This window comes from Chiloscyllium punctatum, chromosome 39, assembly GCF_047496795.1.
Source record: "Chiloscyllium punctatum isolate Juve2018m chromosome 39, sChiPun1.3, whole genome shotgun sequence".
Classification (NCBI taxonomy): domain Eukaryota; kingdom Metazoa; phylum Chordata; class Chondrichthyes; order Orectolobiformes; family Hemiscylliidae; genus Chiloscyllium; species Chiloscyllium punctatum.
This window is the reverse complement of record NC_092777.1, coordinates 32,768,231-32,785,501: the sequence shown is the minus strand read 5'-3', so window position 1 is coordinate 32,785,501 and position 17,271 is coordinate 32,768,231. Positions and strand designations below refer to the sequence as shown.

The following is a 17,271-nucleotide window of genomic DNA, read 5'->3' as shown; positions in this document are numbered from 1 at the left end:
CTGGATACTTTGGCCGCATCAGAAAGCTTTCCCTTTTACTCCATGATATTTTCCATTTCTGTCAATAGCCACTTGGTTGCCTTGGGGGATATTGTGGTCTGCTGCTTTTCTTTTATAGTGAAAGACTTTTATTCTTTACAAAATTATAAAATTACAAAATAAAACAATCTGAGAGTATAACAACATAAACAATAAACTATCTACTACTCTACAAAGAAAATTTTAAAAAGCTACCCATACTACAATTCAATAAATAATTAAACAAAATAAAATAAATTAAAATAAAATAAGTTACACCACTCTGCACAACCCCATCAAAGCTCCCCATCATCGGGAGCATCAGTTAGCATACCCATATTTATTCGGGATTCTTCCTCTCAGGGCACCCAGCCCATCAGACCCAGGCCTTGTGGCTAAACAAAGGCCCTAGTTAATACACCTGACAAGTCTGCTTCTATATAGTTAAGAAAATGCCGCCACATCTTATTAAAAAATTCAGTTTTCTGGTGCAAGATACTTGTAAGGAAGTCTAGGGGAACACATTCCCGATATGCCCAGAGGACTTTCCAAGATCCGACTCATCAGAATGTTCTTTCTTGTGCAATATTTAAGAATATTAAACAGCTTTTTCCCATGCTCATCTAATGAAGGCAGATTCAACAGGTCCAAGAGAAGAGATACCGATCTACTTTGATTTCTGTTCCCAGAGCCCCCTCCAAAACACTTGCTATAGTACTAGAAAAGTACTAGAAAAGCTTGTGGCATAACCACAAACAATGGGTAAGAGTGTCAATACCTATTTTGCACTTGGGACAGATTGGAGATGCTCACTTTTTAAATTTTGCAAGGTGCTTTGGGGTCAAATAGAGCCTGTGAAGAACCTTCAGCTACATAGCCTGTGTTCTATTACAAATCGAGATCCTTCTCACATTCTCCCAAATTTCCTCCCATACCTCTGATGAGATCTCCAAACTCAATTCTTGTGCCCAGACCCTTCAGAGCCGTTCAGTATCTTTCGAGGCAGCACCTCCCAGTAAATGGTAGAGGGTGCTAATTGAGAGAGTACCTGTAGTTTGAAGCACTCTCCTCTCTACCTCAGACCTATAAGGATCAACCAATAGTGTGGTCTTTTTCTGGATAAAGTCCCTGATCTGAAAATAATGCAAGAGGTCCCTGCTGGACAATTCAAATTTGTGGCTCAACTGATCAAAGGGCATCATGACCTCCCCCTCAAGGAAATTTCCCAGACAGACACTCCTCTGGATGCCCATAACCTAAACCCAGAATCCATCAACCCTGGCCAAAATCCTGCCATTCCTACTATGGAGGTGAAAAAGGTGGTTTTATATAAACTGCCCTCAATTTCTCATATCATTCTCCATACTTTAACTGTGTTAATGATAATCGGGTACCGAAAATACTCCGTGACTGTCCTCATCTTATTAATTAAAAAAAATTAATAAGGGGACATCTTGCCCTGCAAGCCTCAATACCCAGCCATATTGACCTTGGATCCTGACAAGCCCAATTGTTCACAAAGGATAATAAGGAGCTTATTTGATATCTCTTAGAATCTGGAAAGTCGACCCATCCACCACCACCACCCCAAACCTCCCCTCCCTCCCCCTAACCATTCCCTGGGGAAGCTGTAATTTGGCAAGCTTAATGAGAGGCCACCTGCAATGTCAAATAAAAGAACCAAGCCAACCATTAAGTTTCTGCAACACTTGCCCAGGCAACATCAGGGGGAGCATTCACATGGGATATAATAAGTGGAGAAGAACATTTATTTTAACAAGAGCTATTCGACCCAACCAAGATATTGGAAGAGCCTCCCAACGCTGAAGGTCCAGCCTTATCTTATTAAGCAAGCGCACAAAATTAGCCTTGCAAATTGGTCAAAGGCGGGAGTAATAAATATGCCAAAGCACAGAAAACCTCTCTGTGACCACCTAACAGGGAATCGGATTTCACCTTCAAGATTGGGTACTTGTCCAGACCCCACACAGGCATGGCGTCCGACCTCATAAAATTAATCTTATACCCCGAGAAAGAGCCGAATAAATTGACACATTGACAAATTAGGCACAGACATTGTTGGGTTTGATAGGAAAAGCAGAACATCAACTGCAAAAAGGGTGATTTTCTGCCCACTGATCCCACCTCCAGGGCAATTATATTCAGGAATCACCAACGTAGACAACAGCAGTGAGAGGGGACAGCCTTGCTGGCTGCCTCTACCAATACTGAAATTATCAGACCTTATGCCATTAGTAAGGACTGCTGCCATAGAATGCTATTAAGCACTTTCTCCCATCTGGCAAAGACCCCACCAAGGCCAAACCGCTCCAAAACGTAAAAAAGGTATGCCAATTCCATTCAGTCAAGTACCTTCTCCACATTTAGGGAGACCACCAAGCCCAGAATCAATCTCTGCTGGCACACCTGGACCACTTTCAGTACTCTTCTAATGTTATTAGACGACCTACGGCCCTTAATAAAACCTGTCTGGTCCTCCTTTACAATAAAGGGCAACACCGTCTCCAACCTCAGCGATAGTGTCTTAGACAGAATGTTTAAATCTGAGTTTAGCAGCAGGATGGGTCGATATGAAGCACTGTCCTCCAGGGCTTTCCCTCTCTTGAAAATGAGAGAAATATTAGCTTCTCTCAAACAGGGCAGGAGGCAGTCTTGACTGTACGAATAATTGTAAGTGTCCAGCATTGGCCCAGCCAACACATTCATAAATTCCTTATAAAACTCACTCGGAAAGCCATCCAGGCCGGATGCCTTACCACTTTGGAGCTGCCTTGCTTCCTCTTGTATCTCTTGCACTGTCAAGGGAGCATTCAAAAAGGACGCCTGCTCTGGAGTCACACCTGGAAGGTCCAGGTTCTTAAAGAAGGAATTCACCTTCACCATCCTGTCCTCACAGCCCTCTGACCGATACAGCTTGGAGTAAAATTTCCTAAACGCCACATTGATCATTTTGAAATCACCAGTACCCCCTCTAATAGATTGTGGGGGGGGCCTCTTCTTCCTAGCCAGATATCCAGGTCTTTACCTGGCTTATCACCATACTCAAATAGCCTTTGTTTCGCAAAAGAGATCTCTCTCCGAGTAAGCGCGGAGCTCAGAGCAGCCCAAACAATTGTGATCTGCTATAACTTAATCACAGATGGCCTGTCAAAGTAAAGTCTCCGCTGCCTTTAACCAGGCCTCAAGTATACGTTGCTGCTCTCTCCTCTGTCATTTCTGACTTGCTGAATAAGAAATAATTATACTCCTTGCAAAGGCCTTGGCAGTATCCACGAGCACTGACGGGTTACCATACCCAAATTTGTGGGTGGCACGGTGGCACAGTGGTTAGCACTGCTGCCTCGCAGCGCTAGAGACTTGGGTTCAACTCCCACCTCAGGCGACTGACTGTGTGGAGCTTGCATATTCTCCCCATGTCTACATGGGTTTCCTCTCACAGTCCAAAAATGTGCAGGGGAGGTGAATTGGCCATGCTAAATTGCCCATAGTGTTAGGTGAAGGGGTAAATGTAGGGGATTGGGTCTGGGTGGGTGCGCTTCGGCTGGTCGGTGTGGACTTGTTGGGCCGAAGGGCCTGTTTCCACACTGTAAGTAATCTAATCTAATAATATTTAAACTCCCACAAAAAGTACTCGATTATCTTACTGTCCTTCAGGAAAAAAGGGTCCATGCGCCAATGCCACGAACCTACCCCATTACCCTTGGACTTAACGTCCAAGTACACAGCCGTGTGATCAGAAATGGCTATATTCCCAATTTTACAGGACAGCACCGAATCCAAAAAAAAACGATGGAGCAAGAAACAGAACTATCCTTGTGTAACACTTGTGCGGATTTGAGAAAAAGGTAAAGTATCTACCCCCTGGGTGAAGGTATGTCCATACATCCACCAATCCCAACTCCCCACATAAGTCCGCTAGTTGTTTAGATTGCGGGGAGGTGCCTGGGAGACTACTAGGCATCCTGTCCACTGTGGATCCATGAGACGATTGAAGACTCTCCCTATAATCATTGGTGCACCCTAAGGGCCACCAACCTGGAAAGCGCATCTGTTAAGAATTTAAGAGGGTGTGCCAGTGGGCAGTAAACATTCAGAATACCATACTCCTCACCATGTATTAAAGCTTTGATAGTCACAAACCACCTATATTCATTCTTAGTTTGATCTAACAGTTGAAATGGAAGATTCTTCTGAACTAGTCTAGCCATTCCCCTGCTTTTAGAATTAAAAGATGAAAATTACACCCAGCTGAAATCCCCCTACTGCAACTTTAGATGCTCCTTGTCATCAAGGTGAGTTTCTTGCAACAGAGCAACATCAACCCTCTCCTTTCTAAGACTCAAAAGTACTTTCTTTCTCTTAATTGGTGAGTGATTCCTCTTAATATTCCAGATTCACCATTTAAAAGAGCAACTAGCCAAAGCCATCTGAAACAGCCCATGAACCCCCCCCAAAGGAAGAGCCCCACTCTCGACACGCCGAATGGAAACCATAAAAGACTCATACATTCTAAAAAACACGACTACAGAAACTACCAAAACAAAACTTCTAAAAAGTACACCAACAATAAACCAATACAAAAAATAGCTAATAGGATCCTCTGCCCCTTGCCCATGGGAGGCACTCACACTATCCTCAAACACCTCCATGACTCCTTCTAGCTGAAGCCACACCCCAAACCCAGGCAAACAAAAAGTAAAGAATACATAAATCTTTCAAACAAAGAAATTAGAAGTGAGCATTTTACTTATCCCACGACCCCCATTATTACTGGCAAAGGTCAAACCAAAAAAAATCCCAACAACGCTTCCCAAACCTCAAAAAAGTGAGAAGGGAAGAGAAAAAGAAACATATTAAAGGGACAAAACCAGACAAATGAAGCAAACAAAAGAAAAAGAAAAACCATAATTGTCCATATTGCTTGAATCGGCCAGTCCATTTTAAAGTGTCCAAAAAGTCCTTTGCCTGTTCTGACGAATCAAAGACATGCACGGACCCTTCATGGCTGAAACATAATACTGCTGGGTACCTTACAGAGTACAGAGTATCCAATTCCCTCAGCCTCTTCTTTACTTCAAAGGTCTTCCTCTTAACGGATCACAGCCACAGAAAAGTCCTGAAAAAACATAATCTTTGATCCCTTGTAAGTCAGGGCCTGAACTGTGGCAGCCATTGCTCAAAAAAGCTGACTGGCTGATCTCCTTCATCTTGCTCTGGCATCCCAATAACATGGATATTCTTCCTCCGACCTTGATTTTCGAGGTTGTTGACCTGCTCCACTAAAGACAGCAACTGCTTCTCCAGAGCCTGGATCCGTCCCATCGAGGATTCAGTTGCGGTCTCCGATGCCACAGTCCATTGCTCAACCTCCTCCACATGCTGCCCGAGACACTGCATGTCCTGCTCATGCTTTTGAAGCATTGCCAACATCAGTTCCAGCCTGGCCCACGTCTCTTCCTTCGCTGACTCAATCTTTTCTCGGAGTTTGACAAACTCCGAAGCCAGACTCTGCTGAGCAGGTAAGTCCAAAGAGGTTTCCACGGAGGTCGACAATGCAGCCACGGGTGTATCATTGCTGCAGGGGAGTGCCGTGCTTGTTGCAATCTACACGGTCCTTTACCTTTTGTCATCTTCCCTAATCACTTAAAAAGAATATATAAAGATTCCAGGAACCTAAAACTACCAATTTTTACCAAAACAGCTAGTCAGAGGAGGGTAAAAGCATTACTTTGCCTGATGTGGCGCAGAGCTCAGCAAGGTAGACCTGTTAGATAATTGCCACCTTGAATCCCCGTAATCTACTGCTTAATGGAACTGGTTGAGATTGCACAACCCATTTCACATTTAATCCTTACAGCCAACATGCAGAGTCTACCATCCTGTCAGTTTGAACTGAATTAAAAAATTGTACTCCACAGCTCTTCATCCCACTCAAAGGATTTAGTCAAAAATCCTAAAGCAGACTACCCAATGAGTTAATGGTAGGACCTGGGGAGTGTTGTCAAACAGAGATACTTAGGGTTCAGGTACATAGCTCCTTGAAAATGGTGTCACAGGTAGATAGGGTGGTGAAGATGGTGTTTGGCACGTTTGTCTTCATTAGTCAGAGCACTGAGTAAAAGAGTTGGGACATCATGTTGCGATTGTACAAGACATAACTGCTGTGCTCTTCCAGCACCACTAATCCAGTATTTGCTTTCCAGCATCTGCAGTCATTGTTTTTACCTCAAGACATCAGTGAGGCCACTTTTGGATTACTATGTACGTTCTAGTCACCCTGATATAGGAAGGATATTATTAAATTGAAAAGGGTGCAAAAAGATTTAGAAGAATGTTACCAGTACAAATGGGTTTGAGTTATAAATAGAGACAGGAATGTTTTTCCCTGGAACATAGGAGGTTGAGGGGTGACCTTATAGAGGTTATAAAATCATGAGGGACATAGATAAGGTGAATAGCAAAGATCTTTTCCCTAGGGTAGGGGAATTTAAAACTAGGGGACATGGGTTCAAGGTGAGAGGGGAAAAATTTAAAAGGAACCTGAGGGGTAACCTTTTCATACAGAGGGTTGTGTTTATATGAAATGAACTACTGGATGAGTGATACATGCAGGTACAGTTGCAACATTTAAAAGACATCTGAGTAGGTATATGAATAGGAAAGGTTTCAAGGAATATGGGTCAAACACAGGGTAAGTTTGGGAAACCAGGTTGGCAAGGACAAGTTGGACCGAAGGGTCTGTTTCCATTCCCAATGAAGGGTTAATCCCGAAATGTCGATTCTCCTGCTCTTCAGATGCTGCCTGACCTGCTGTGCTTTTCCAGTACTCTACTCTTGACTCCTCCCTGTTTCCACACTGTATGTCTTTATGACTCTCTGATTCAATGACCATCCAATGACTACCCAAAAATGTGCCATTATGTTCCTGAAAAGACAAAGGCAAATATTTTCCTTTTCAAATGCAGTGGCTAATGTCTTACCTGCTTCAAGTGTTGACAAGTCAATAGTAGAGAAGTCCTTCTGGTTCAGCATGTCAAGGTACATTGTTGGTGTCCCGTAAATAACCGTACACCTAGACAATACAGCAGAGCACACAGAATGTCAAAACATGCATAATTCAATTTTTATTATGTTTCTATTTCTCTTCAGCTGAGCCTTGTCGAATGCCAATCTCTCTTTCTTTTCCCTTTCTGGTCTCTATAATTTTACAATGTAATTCTGCTCAGTGTCTCACTGAACCCAGTTTCTTTACTTTTTTCAGCTTCAAATTATCCATCCTACCCTGTAATTCTCACTTATTCTTACCCAATGGAATCTCCTCTCCTCAGTCTCTGGGTCTTGTCAGGGCATTTTTCAGTGATAGCTTGGACAACTAATTGTTACCTAATAGATAGCCCTACATTTGGCAGATATGGCTATTCAACTGATAGAAGGTATAAACTAAGGATCTCACCCCTTCAAAATCCACTCCAAACACATTAGACCTGTGACTCAATTGAGCAGGGAAATGTTAAGTTTGAGGAAGAGGTAAGCAGCCCCAACAGGAGCCCATTGAAGCATTCATTCACTGCCACCCTGATGAGCAGTAACCCCAACTGCCCTTCTCATCCAGCTAGGGGTTAATTGCACGTCTTCCTTCTTAAAGGTCTCCGCCCACCAAAATCTGTCCCATTTAACAATGTCTGTCAATCACCAATTCACCCTGCACACCCTTCAGAGTGTTTATTTGCCAGTGGACAAGGCCTTTGAAGGTCTTACACTTGCAAAAGATTTTAACGATAGCATCACAAAAATCCGGCTGAGGGGTGATGACAATTCCACTCTGCCCACTTAATGAAATGTTCCCAGTAGCCTACAACTTGAACCCCAACCTACTCAGAGCCATGCAGTGGCAGTGTGAGCCTTAGCACCTTCTTCTCTCTCATACTCATCAATCTCAAAGCAGGGAAATCAATTGTTTCAGACAGAAAGATAAGAGAAATTCCTTCTTTCAGAGTGCTGTGAATCTTCAGAATTCTATACTCAAGAAAACTGGAAAATCAGTCACAAAATATATTCTAAACTGAATTTTTAAAAAAATCACTTTGACCTAAGGATATCAAAGAATAAGGTGACAGGACTAGAAAGTGGTGCTGATAAAGTTCAGCCATGAGGTTATTGAATGTAGGACAGTTAGGAGGGGCCAAATGTCCAACTCTTCCTCATTTATCAATTATAATCAGGCCAACACACTGTTCTGCATCTGTTGCCAAGGATCCTTATTTTGAACTGCCAATTGAAGTACCATGCCATGGGTCTCACTAATATAATTTCACTCCTTTTGTTCTTAATTTTGTCTCAGCACCAAATGTTTCCACACCCACGGTGACTCCAACCTCCATCACAATTCTTCATGTTCTCTCTCCTCAGCTCACTGTCCTTCTCTTCTTCCCCTTCTTTTAAACTCCCATTTTGTTATCTGCCATTGTCTGCCTACTCTCTTGGTCTCACACAAGGACTAGTTCATTGTATCTTACACCATCCACATATTGATTGAACTGAACTGAACTGAACTACACCCAGTAAAATTTTCTGCCCTACTTAAAAAATATTCACTGCTCTGGGATCATCCTGGAGAGCATCATTAACTCTTGAGTTCTTTTCACCACCACAGACGATCATCTTAAACCCCTCCTTCCGTAACATCCAAAAACTGCGAGGAGCTGATAACTTGTTTCTAAATGGAGGGCATGTGTTCTGCTGTTTCTATTGTCTCCCCCACTGTTCCTCACAATGAGTGTGAAATACAACATAAGCTTTATGCTCACATAAAAGTGCAACACTTGTGGTTTAGGATTTAGGACATGTGGTCCTGGTTCAAGTCCCACCTATTGTGTAGCTGTGTCATAACATATCAGAACAGATTAGTTCAAAAAATATCCATACATATACTTTTATTCACAGGTCACACATCGTAAATCAGACACCTCATTCCAACAGCCACACTTTCATCCTCCTCATATACTGAATGCTGACCATCTGGATATTGTTAACCCCCAACTGATAAATAATTAACCCTCACATCCTCCTGCTAACTGAGCCAAGTTCTACCAACCCAGCCCTTACCTAGCCCTGTACTGGTATCTTTCTCTAATTAATCTCCAAACTCCTTCATGTAGTCTCCAACCTCATCTAGTCCATAAGACCCACCTTATGTTCTCCGAACCATATTCTCAATAATTTACTGACTACTTCACCTACCCTCCTGGTCCTTATTTTCTTTGATATTACAATGGTTCACAACCCTCAGAAACTGTTCCCGTCCCTTTCCATTCTGCCATCATCACCCTGTCCTTAAAAACACACACTATTGACTCTTCTGCCCTTGACAACTACATCTACATCTCCATCTCCAACCTCCACTCCCCCAGCCCCCCCCCCCCCACTTTTCTGGCAAAATCTTTGATTTATCACAACCTTTTTTATTATTTGCTTGTGTCATTCCCAATTGTTCTGTATTGAACTGCCCATAACCTATATACTCTGCAATTAAAGTTTTCCACCTATTTGGGTTACTTTGCTGTCACGTATTAGTGCTATGGAATGGAATACTTGCCACTTCAGGAACCAGCATTAGAATCAAACATGCTTAGTGCAGGCAGAGAATGAGGGTAGATACAGAGTAATGCACACTCTATCAAACACTCCTAATGCAAATACACCCAAGTTAGATCTAGTGTAAAACTTCCTCTATGCTGTCCCATAGATCATTCTCAGGATAGGTACAGCATGGATTAAATACCATATTAGAAATATGATTGCTTTGTTTGGAGACGGTATCTTTTGTTTAATATAGCATAAAATGAAGAGGATCATATGACCTGTTATAAAATCAGCCTAACAACAGGTGTGGTTGATGTGGCTGTTAAAGATTAAACCAAGGCCCAATATGTTTTACTATAAAAAGGCTACAAGAGTTTTGCACTTGGACTCAAAGACAGCTGTATTTACAGTCCTTAGACTCCTAGTTTCCAAAGTCCCAGGAAGATGTTGAGATTGTCAGGTTATAAATAATTATACTTTAAACCATTCATTTACTTCCAAAGTAAAGGCTGATTGGCTTTGAAGAATTCAGCATTTCTACCTAGATAAAAGGACCACATGATTCACATGGATTTAGAGATAGACTTTGAGAGAGAAAGGTTTTCGGATATCACTAAAACTCACAGAAACAGAGAGAGTCTGTCAGGATCTGAAAGAGAGGGGGCAGATTGAAGCTAAAACTCTCTAAATTTCACTGCATTGGATTGTGGTGGAAAGTAATATTCAGATTTAAAATCCTCAAGAATTTGACCTTTTCAAAAAGACTTGAAGATTTGTTTATTTTGTGTTTGACTGGAATCACATTCACAAACATCTACTCCCACATGCAGCATTGTGTACTATTCACAAGATGCACTGCAGATATTCCTTAAAGCTTCTTAGCTAGCAACTCTCAAACCCAAACTACCATCTAGAAGGACAAGGGTAGCAAATAGATGGGAACATGTCTGCCTGCAAGATCCCCTCCAAGTTACTTACCATGCCGACTTGGAGATATATTGCTGTTCTTTCAGTGTTGCTGAGTCAAAATCCTGGAACTCCCTCCCAAATGGCACACAGACGGCAGCCGTTCTCGAAGTCAACTCACCACACCATTTCAAGGGCAACTAGGGAAGGGCAATAAAAGCTGACCAGCCAGCGATGCCAACATTCCATGAGTGAAGTTTAAAAAAGGTGAATCATGAAGGAAAGCTATGAAAGATAGCTCTTGGGTTAGTAAGGGAAGACAATGAAGTAAACTATTAAGAATTAGGAATTGCCTTGTATTGGGTCCAGGAAGTCTGAATGACAAAGGAAAGGACAGTGTAAAGTATACCTGTGAAATAGGTTCTATAATTGCAGTGAAAATAAGAAGGAAGTGTTCTGTTCTGTTGTTTCATGTTTAAGTTGCCAACAAACTTTAGTCAACAGTCTGGTTATTAATGTAAAAGCTTTGAAGAGATATTGTCATTCTTTAAGCTGTAAACTGAAAGTTTGAACTGCACCTTTTCAAGTTTTTTGATGGCTGTATGATATCACCAGCACAGTAATGCTTAACTCTACACTGTGATTATCAAACACTCCACATATATCACAGGGCCATATAAAGTAGTAAAACTCCTTTTATACTGGTCCATCAGCAAGTAGCATGATGAGTGAAGCATTTTGTTTTCATTTTCCCATGTCAACCTTGCTTTCATTCTGTGTAAGTGAGGTAATGGCTTAGTGGGAGATCCATGTTTATGTTATTGACACCAGAGTACAACATCATCATTATTTCAACAACTAGGTCCCACCTTGTTGTAATGTTTATTGAATCGTGTCCAATAATGCCCTAGGTGCCCAATTACAGAAGTTGTTTCTATACTTTTACTTTTCAGTTAGACAGAAACTGCAGTCATACCTTTCTCGCTGGACTGCCTCAAGACAGGCCCGTCCATCAAAATGTGGAGCGCTAAATACCACCAAGCAGCCATAAACGATCATGTTCATAGTAGCTCCTACACAGCCAAAGCAGTGAAAGAGTGGCACTGGAGAATTGATCCGGGCATTCTAAAAGTAAGAGACAGGGAAAAATAAGTTAATTTCTTAGCTTTTTGCCAAAGTTTTCATCTTCTCTGTACTCTTATGACTCTCTTTGGGGTAAAGGTACCTTGTTAACTGAAAACCAATGATATTTTATCCAAGTGACTGATCTTGCAGCTCACACAGTGCATGGCCTTCCACTTGAAGGCACATCGTGCTTGTAAACCTTTAAGGTGGTATTGCGGAAAGTGATGGTCTATTCTGTAACAGGCATAAACCAATAGCAGACCCCTGTAGAAATACCATGGGATCCATTGACCCATGTAGAGCATACGGCCAGATTTTCCAAGGATAATCTCATACAGTTTGCCACTCTGGCCTTCCTTTTTTTACAAAAGAGGGAAGTTCTGCATTTCAGAATGGAGATTCTGACCATGGCTCGCTCAGAAATGCAGAGCCATAATTCCAGACTGACAATTCCCATACGGTACAGAACTGTGCGGGGAAGGCAAACCATGCCAATTCTTCATTGCAGTCCGCTACATTCTTAAATGTAAAGGTCCTGACAGCTACTTTGACAAGTACACAAGAGAAGTGTGGCATTAGAATGGTGGTAGGGTAGTTGGTGCCAGATGGATAGGGGATAGGGTGTCAGTTGGGTAGCTGCTAGGGTGCCAGTTGGATTGGGTGGCGAAGTAGGAAGCCAGATGGGTAGGGCATCAGGTGAACAGGATGTTAGGTGGATAAGGTGCCAACTGAATACTATGGCAGCTGGAGAGAGGATTGGATGCCACTTAGGAAGGGGATAGGGTAACAAGTGGATAGAATGTAAGTTAGCAAGGAGGCCAATTTAGTGATGCAGTGTTTACAGAGAGTCAGAGTGGGAGGGAGCAATTGTTTCTGGTGGGGTTTTGGTTCTGTCAGTGGTTGGGTTCTGTCAGGGATGCAGTGGTTGAGTCCAGAGGCGGGCAGTGGGGAGATGGGTCAGGTCTGTTATGGGGGATGGGTCAGGTCGGGTCTGCTCCAGTAGTGGGGGAGGGGAAGGTGGGAGGGTCTGGAGCAAGACAAGGGGACAAGACACGTGGGAAGGGATGGGGAATTAGCCGTCAGCTCAGGGGCTTGGGGATGTAAGTGGTCTGGGGAAAGTATAGTTAGATGTGTATTTAACAGTCTAACTTTCCCTGAGTATATATTTTACTTAATTTCATTGGAGCCCTCTGAAGTATCTGATTTAAATTGAGACTTCTGGAGAGTTTCAGCATACAGGAATAGCCTAGTGGAAAATTCAATTTCCTGAGCAATTTCTTTGGTGTCTGCTCCAAAGGAATTCTACAGAAAGCCCATATACAACTTCCACCTGTGCAGGGAAAACCATTGTCTGCCTGGCCTTAGTTATCCTAATATTTTTAAATTTTATAGTTACCCTTGATCTATTTTACCTTTTGGAAAAGTTTTTGTTGTTGCATTAAGTATGTGCACTGTCAGAAACACAAAGAGAATGTGAGAAAAGAATATCACACCAGAGTCCATCAGCAACCTCAGAAGGGTAGATAACCCTGACTTTTAAAAAAACTGAAGTAACAAAATTAAATTGAACACATCAAATTGGGTGAAACCAGAATGAAATTCAACATGACATTTCTAGTCCTGAAGATATGTGGTGACAGAACTTATCGAAAGGGTGAGATTCATTGATATAAAAGGGTCAACACCTTGTCTAAAATACTGCTGGAGAACAACATATGATTGAAACCATCAAGATAAGGAATTACTTGATGCTAAGGCCAGGAGAGAAGGACACCAAATCTGTTCAGCAATGTTACTCTACACTTCTAGAGCTCGAACGTAGAACACTTAGCTCAGAGGTTGAGATGCTACTGCTGTGCCACAAGAGGCTTGAGAGGATATCACTATAGAGTTAAGGATGTGATTATCAGGTCAATCACATCCAACATATCAGTCAAAGGTACAATTTAGCAGACCAATCAATAACAAACTCAAGTCTCACAAGAATTGCATAAGCAAATTAACCCTGTGGCAAATTTGAAAAATGTAAATTGTAACGGTTGAATTAGGACATTAATAATCCGGAGATTAATAATTTAGATAGGCTATGCTCAACTCCCATCATGGCAATTTGAGAATTTCAAAGCAATCTGGAAATTAAGAAGGTGAGATCATAAAATTGAGCATGAAGATATCAAGTTGTCCATAAAAAGAAGTCCTGGGTTTATAAGTGATCCCAGTCCATACTAAAGATGTTGTCTCATAATTGACCCCTGAAATGACCAAGCAGATTGCTCAGTTAAAGGTTAGTACAGCTGGGAAATAACTGGCCTGCTTTCCAGAGAATCAATCAAAAATAATCCTACACTAGCTCCTTAAACCGGTCCAACTCAGCCCCAGGTGATTGCCTTAATCTACTTCTCAACATGTTATCAACTTCCACCCCCAACCACAACTTGGTATACCTCCTACTTGAGGAACTTAACAAATTTGAGGTTTTATGACATAAAAATAAAATTTGGAAGCAGGAAGTGTGATGTGATTATGTTTAAAATCAGATCACAAGTGTGATGCCAGAGAGGTAAATAAAAGACTTTGTAAATTTGGTATCATCAATGAAGAAAATTTAATACAATCAGGATCAATAAACTCACCCGCCAATCGTAGCCCATCCTGTATCCTATGAAACGAGCATTGTTGACAATGTTATGATGGGAAAGGGTAACTCCTTTGGGATTTCCGGTTGTGCCCTACAGAAAACACATGTGCTTGGTAAAATGTATATCAGAACATTTATTTATGCAGAGCTGTTACTACCATTAATGGACCTCTTGTCCTCTATGTTCTGGAACACACCTTTAGTGCTGAACTTCTAGTTAAATTGCATTGTTTTCCAGTGTTTCCAGTTTTTTCAACAAGCCATGGTTCAAAACCATTCAGAAGTCTCATGAACAATACTGTGGTTGAGGGAACGTTTAGGTATGGGCCTTGGATCTCCTCAGATCATCCATACCAACCTACAGCACTTCAATGCCCATTCACCCAGAACAAACTCTGTACAGAATTAATGGATCATATAGTAACCATTTTGGGTATATAAAACAGTTTTTTAAAAAAAATCATTCATTCATACCCTTCTTTAAAATCTGCTTTTACTGGAGTCCTATAAAAGAGCCAATCAACCAGGCCTTTGCGTTGCTCTAAGTGTAAGCACTTGACACCTCTTTATCTTGCGTAAATAAACACTCAACAGTTAAGAAACAGATCACGGAAACGATATCAATTAAGCAATGCTTTCCATTTCTGGACTCTCAGCCAAGAATTCATAATGTGACCTTTGTGCTTGGGGATATTAAAGTCTGAAATAAATACACTTCCAGTCTTCTCTGAAATAAATATTATGTGTTCCTATTGCATATGGAAGGAGGCAGAGGAAGCTTTGGGGTCTGGTTATAGGCTTGCTTTTATATCTGGAATTATCACACACAACAGTGACATTTTTGTCTTCTGTGTTCCTTATCCAACTGAATAGAAAGCAAGAGATGGAGTCAACCAGGCAGTCAGCTTAAGCACTGAAAAATGTTGACTCTATTGTTCACCACTCTCAATAAGGATGGACACATGCTTAGATTGAAAACTGGATTTGAGAGGAATTAATGGAAGCTGGAAGATTTGCCGAGCTTGAAGCTAGAGGATGAAGTCGAAAGTGTGACATTCACTGAGTGATAATTCTTGGATAAAAATTTACCCAGTTGGGAATATAAAAATGAAGCAGACTATTGGAAGCTATTGAACTGCTTATGATACGAACAGTAATTCCATGGAAAGTGTGATGTGTGATAAGTAGATAAGAACTGCTTATTTCTGTAGTTTAAAGTATAAGTTGCCTCCAAACACATCAATACTCATATGTTATTCTTTCAAATGTTAACTCAAGGATGAAATTTTTCTCTATAAATTCTTAGTTTCTCCAGAGATCATAACATCTTTGTAACTTTTATCCCAGTAGATCAATCTAGGACTTTCCATTAATCTCTAGCAGTCCCGTAACCCAGATATGTTGAGAAACTGACTTCACCACTGGGCACATGATCCCCTCATTCTACCCTAAATTTCCAACTGACAATTCACTGCATATTCCTTTTATTTAGTGATGTGATGTGAGCATGGCTGGCGAAGCCAGCATTTGTTGCCCATGCCTAATTATCCTTTTATTACTGCAACCTATCTGATGAGGGTACAACCATGGTGCTACTAGGGTGAAACTTGCAGGAGTTTGAGCCAGTGATACTGAAAAAATGACAATATAGTTCCAAAGCAGGATGGTATGCAGCTTGGAAGGAAACGTGTAGGTGGCGATGTTTCCATCTGTCTGCTGCCCCTGTAGTAGAGGTCACAAATTTGAAAGGTGCTGTCAAAGAAGGCCTGGGGACTGAGAAAGTACAGGAAATATCTGGTGTAGTATTTATGTTACTGGGTCAGAAATCTAGAGGCCTAGAACTCTGCAAAGAAGAGGTTAAATCCTAGCATTGCCACTTGAGAATTCCAACTTAATTTCTTCCAGTTTTAATTTAGTCAGTAAAAGAGTCCACAAAATAATTATATGTTTGTAAAACAAAATTTCCAATTAGGGAAGGAAACCTTTTCTCCATAACTGTAACTCAAGTTGTTGACCATTCACTGACCTCTGAAATGGTCAAGCAATCCATTCAAAATTAATACAAACATCAAATTTGAGGAGTTACAGAATGCAGTGCATCACCTTGTCGGGTAAAGATAAAAGGAGCAGCAACTCTCTTGTCAGAGGCTTAACCTGAGGGTCACTACACCTCAAATGAGGAGCGAGGTTGTGAAGGAGAATCCTTCACGATAACCTCGGCTAGTACAGGAATTGAACACACACTGTGGGCAATACTCAGCATTGCAAACAGCTTCTGGATTAGTGGTGCTGGAAGAGCACAGCAGTTCAGGCAGCATCCAAGGAGCTTCGAAATCGACGTTTCGGGCAAAAGCCCTTCATCAGGAATAAGGCAGTGAGCCTGAAGCATGGAGAGATAAGCTAGAGAAGGGTGGGGGTGGGGAGAAAGTAGCATAGAGTACAATGGGTGAGTGGGGGAGGGGATGAAGGTGATAGGTCAGGGAGAGACGGTGGAGTGGATAGGTGGAAAAGGAGATAGGCAGGTAGGACAAGTCCAGACAAGTCAGGGGGACAGTGCTGAGCTGGAAGTTTAGAACTAGGGTGAGGTGGGGGGAAGGGGAAATGAGGAAACTGTTGAAGTCCACATTGAATCCTTGGGGTTGAAGTGTTCCGAGGCGGAAGCTGAGGCGTCTGGTGGTGAGGGAGCGGCGTGAAGGAGGCCCAGGACCTCCATGTTCACGGCAGAGTGGGAGGGGGAGTTGAAATGTTGGGCCACAGGACGGTGTGGTTGATTGGTGCGGGTGTCCCGGAGATGTTCCAGTCAACTGAACTAACCAACCCCAGTCAGAAAAGACTGACTTAATCATTTGTATTGTCCGTATGCCCATATTATGGAAATGCACATATCAGGAAAATAAGTTTTAACAAATTACAACCTAACTTAGATCTACCACAAGTTAAAATTACTTCCTTGTTTTTATATTCTATGCTTCAAAGATGTG

At 41.8% G+C, this 17,271-nt stretch overlaps 1 protein-coding gene across 1 annotated transcript in view; it reads right to left on the bottom strand.

Moving 5' to 3' along the window:
• acsf2 (acyl-CoA synthetase family member 2) overlaps nt 1-17,271 on the bottom strand; it is a 177,175-nt gene that overhangs the window by 92,840 nt on the left and 67,064 nt on the right. Inside the window, exons 7-9 of the mRNA XM_072558419.1 lie at nt 14,286-14,381; nt 11,504-11,652; nt 7,020-7,111 (exon numbers count right to left, since the gene is read on the bottom strand). Of these exons, the coding sequence (XP_072414520.1) occupies nt 7,020-7,111; nt 11,504-11,652; nt 14,286-14,381 (337 nt within the window). The remainder of the gene's footprint in view (nt 1-7,019; nt 7,112-11,503; nt 11,653-14,285; nt 14,382-17,271) is intronic.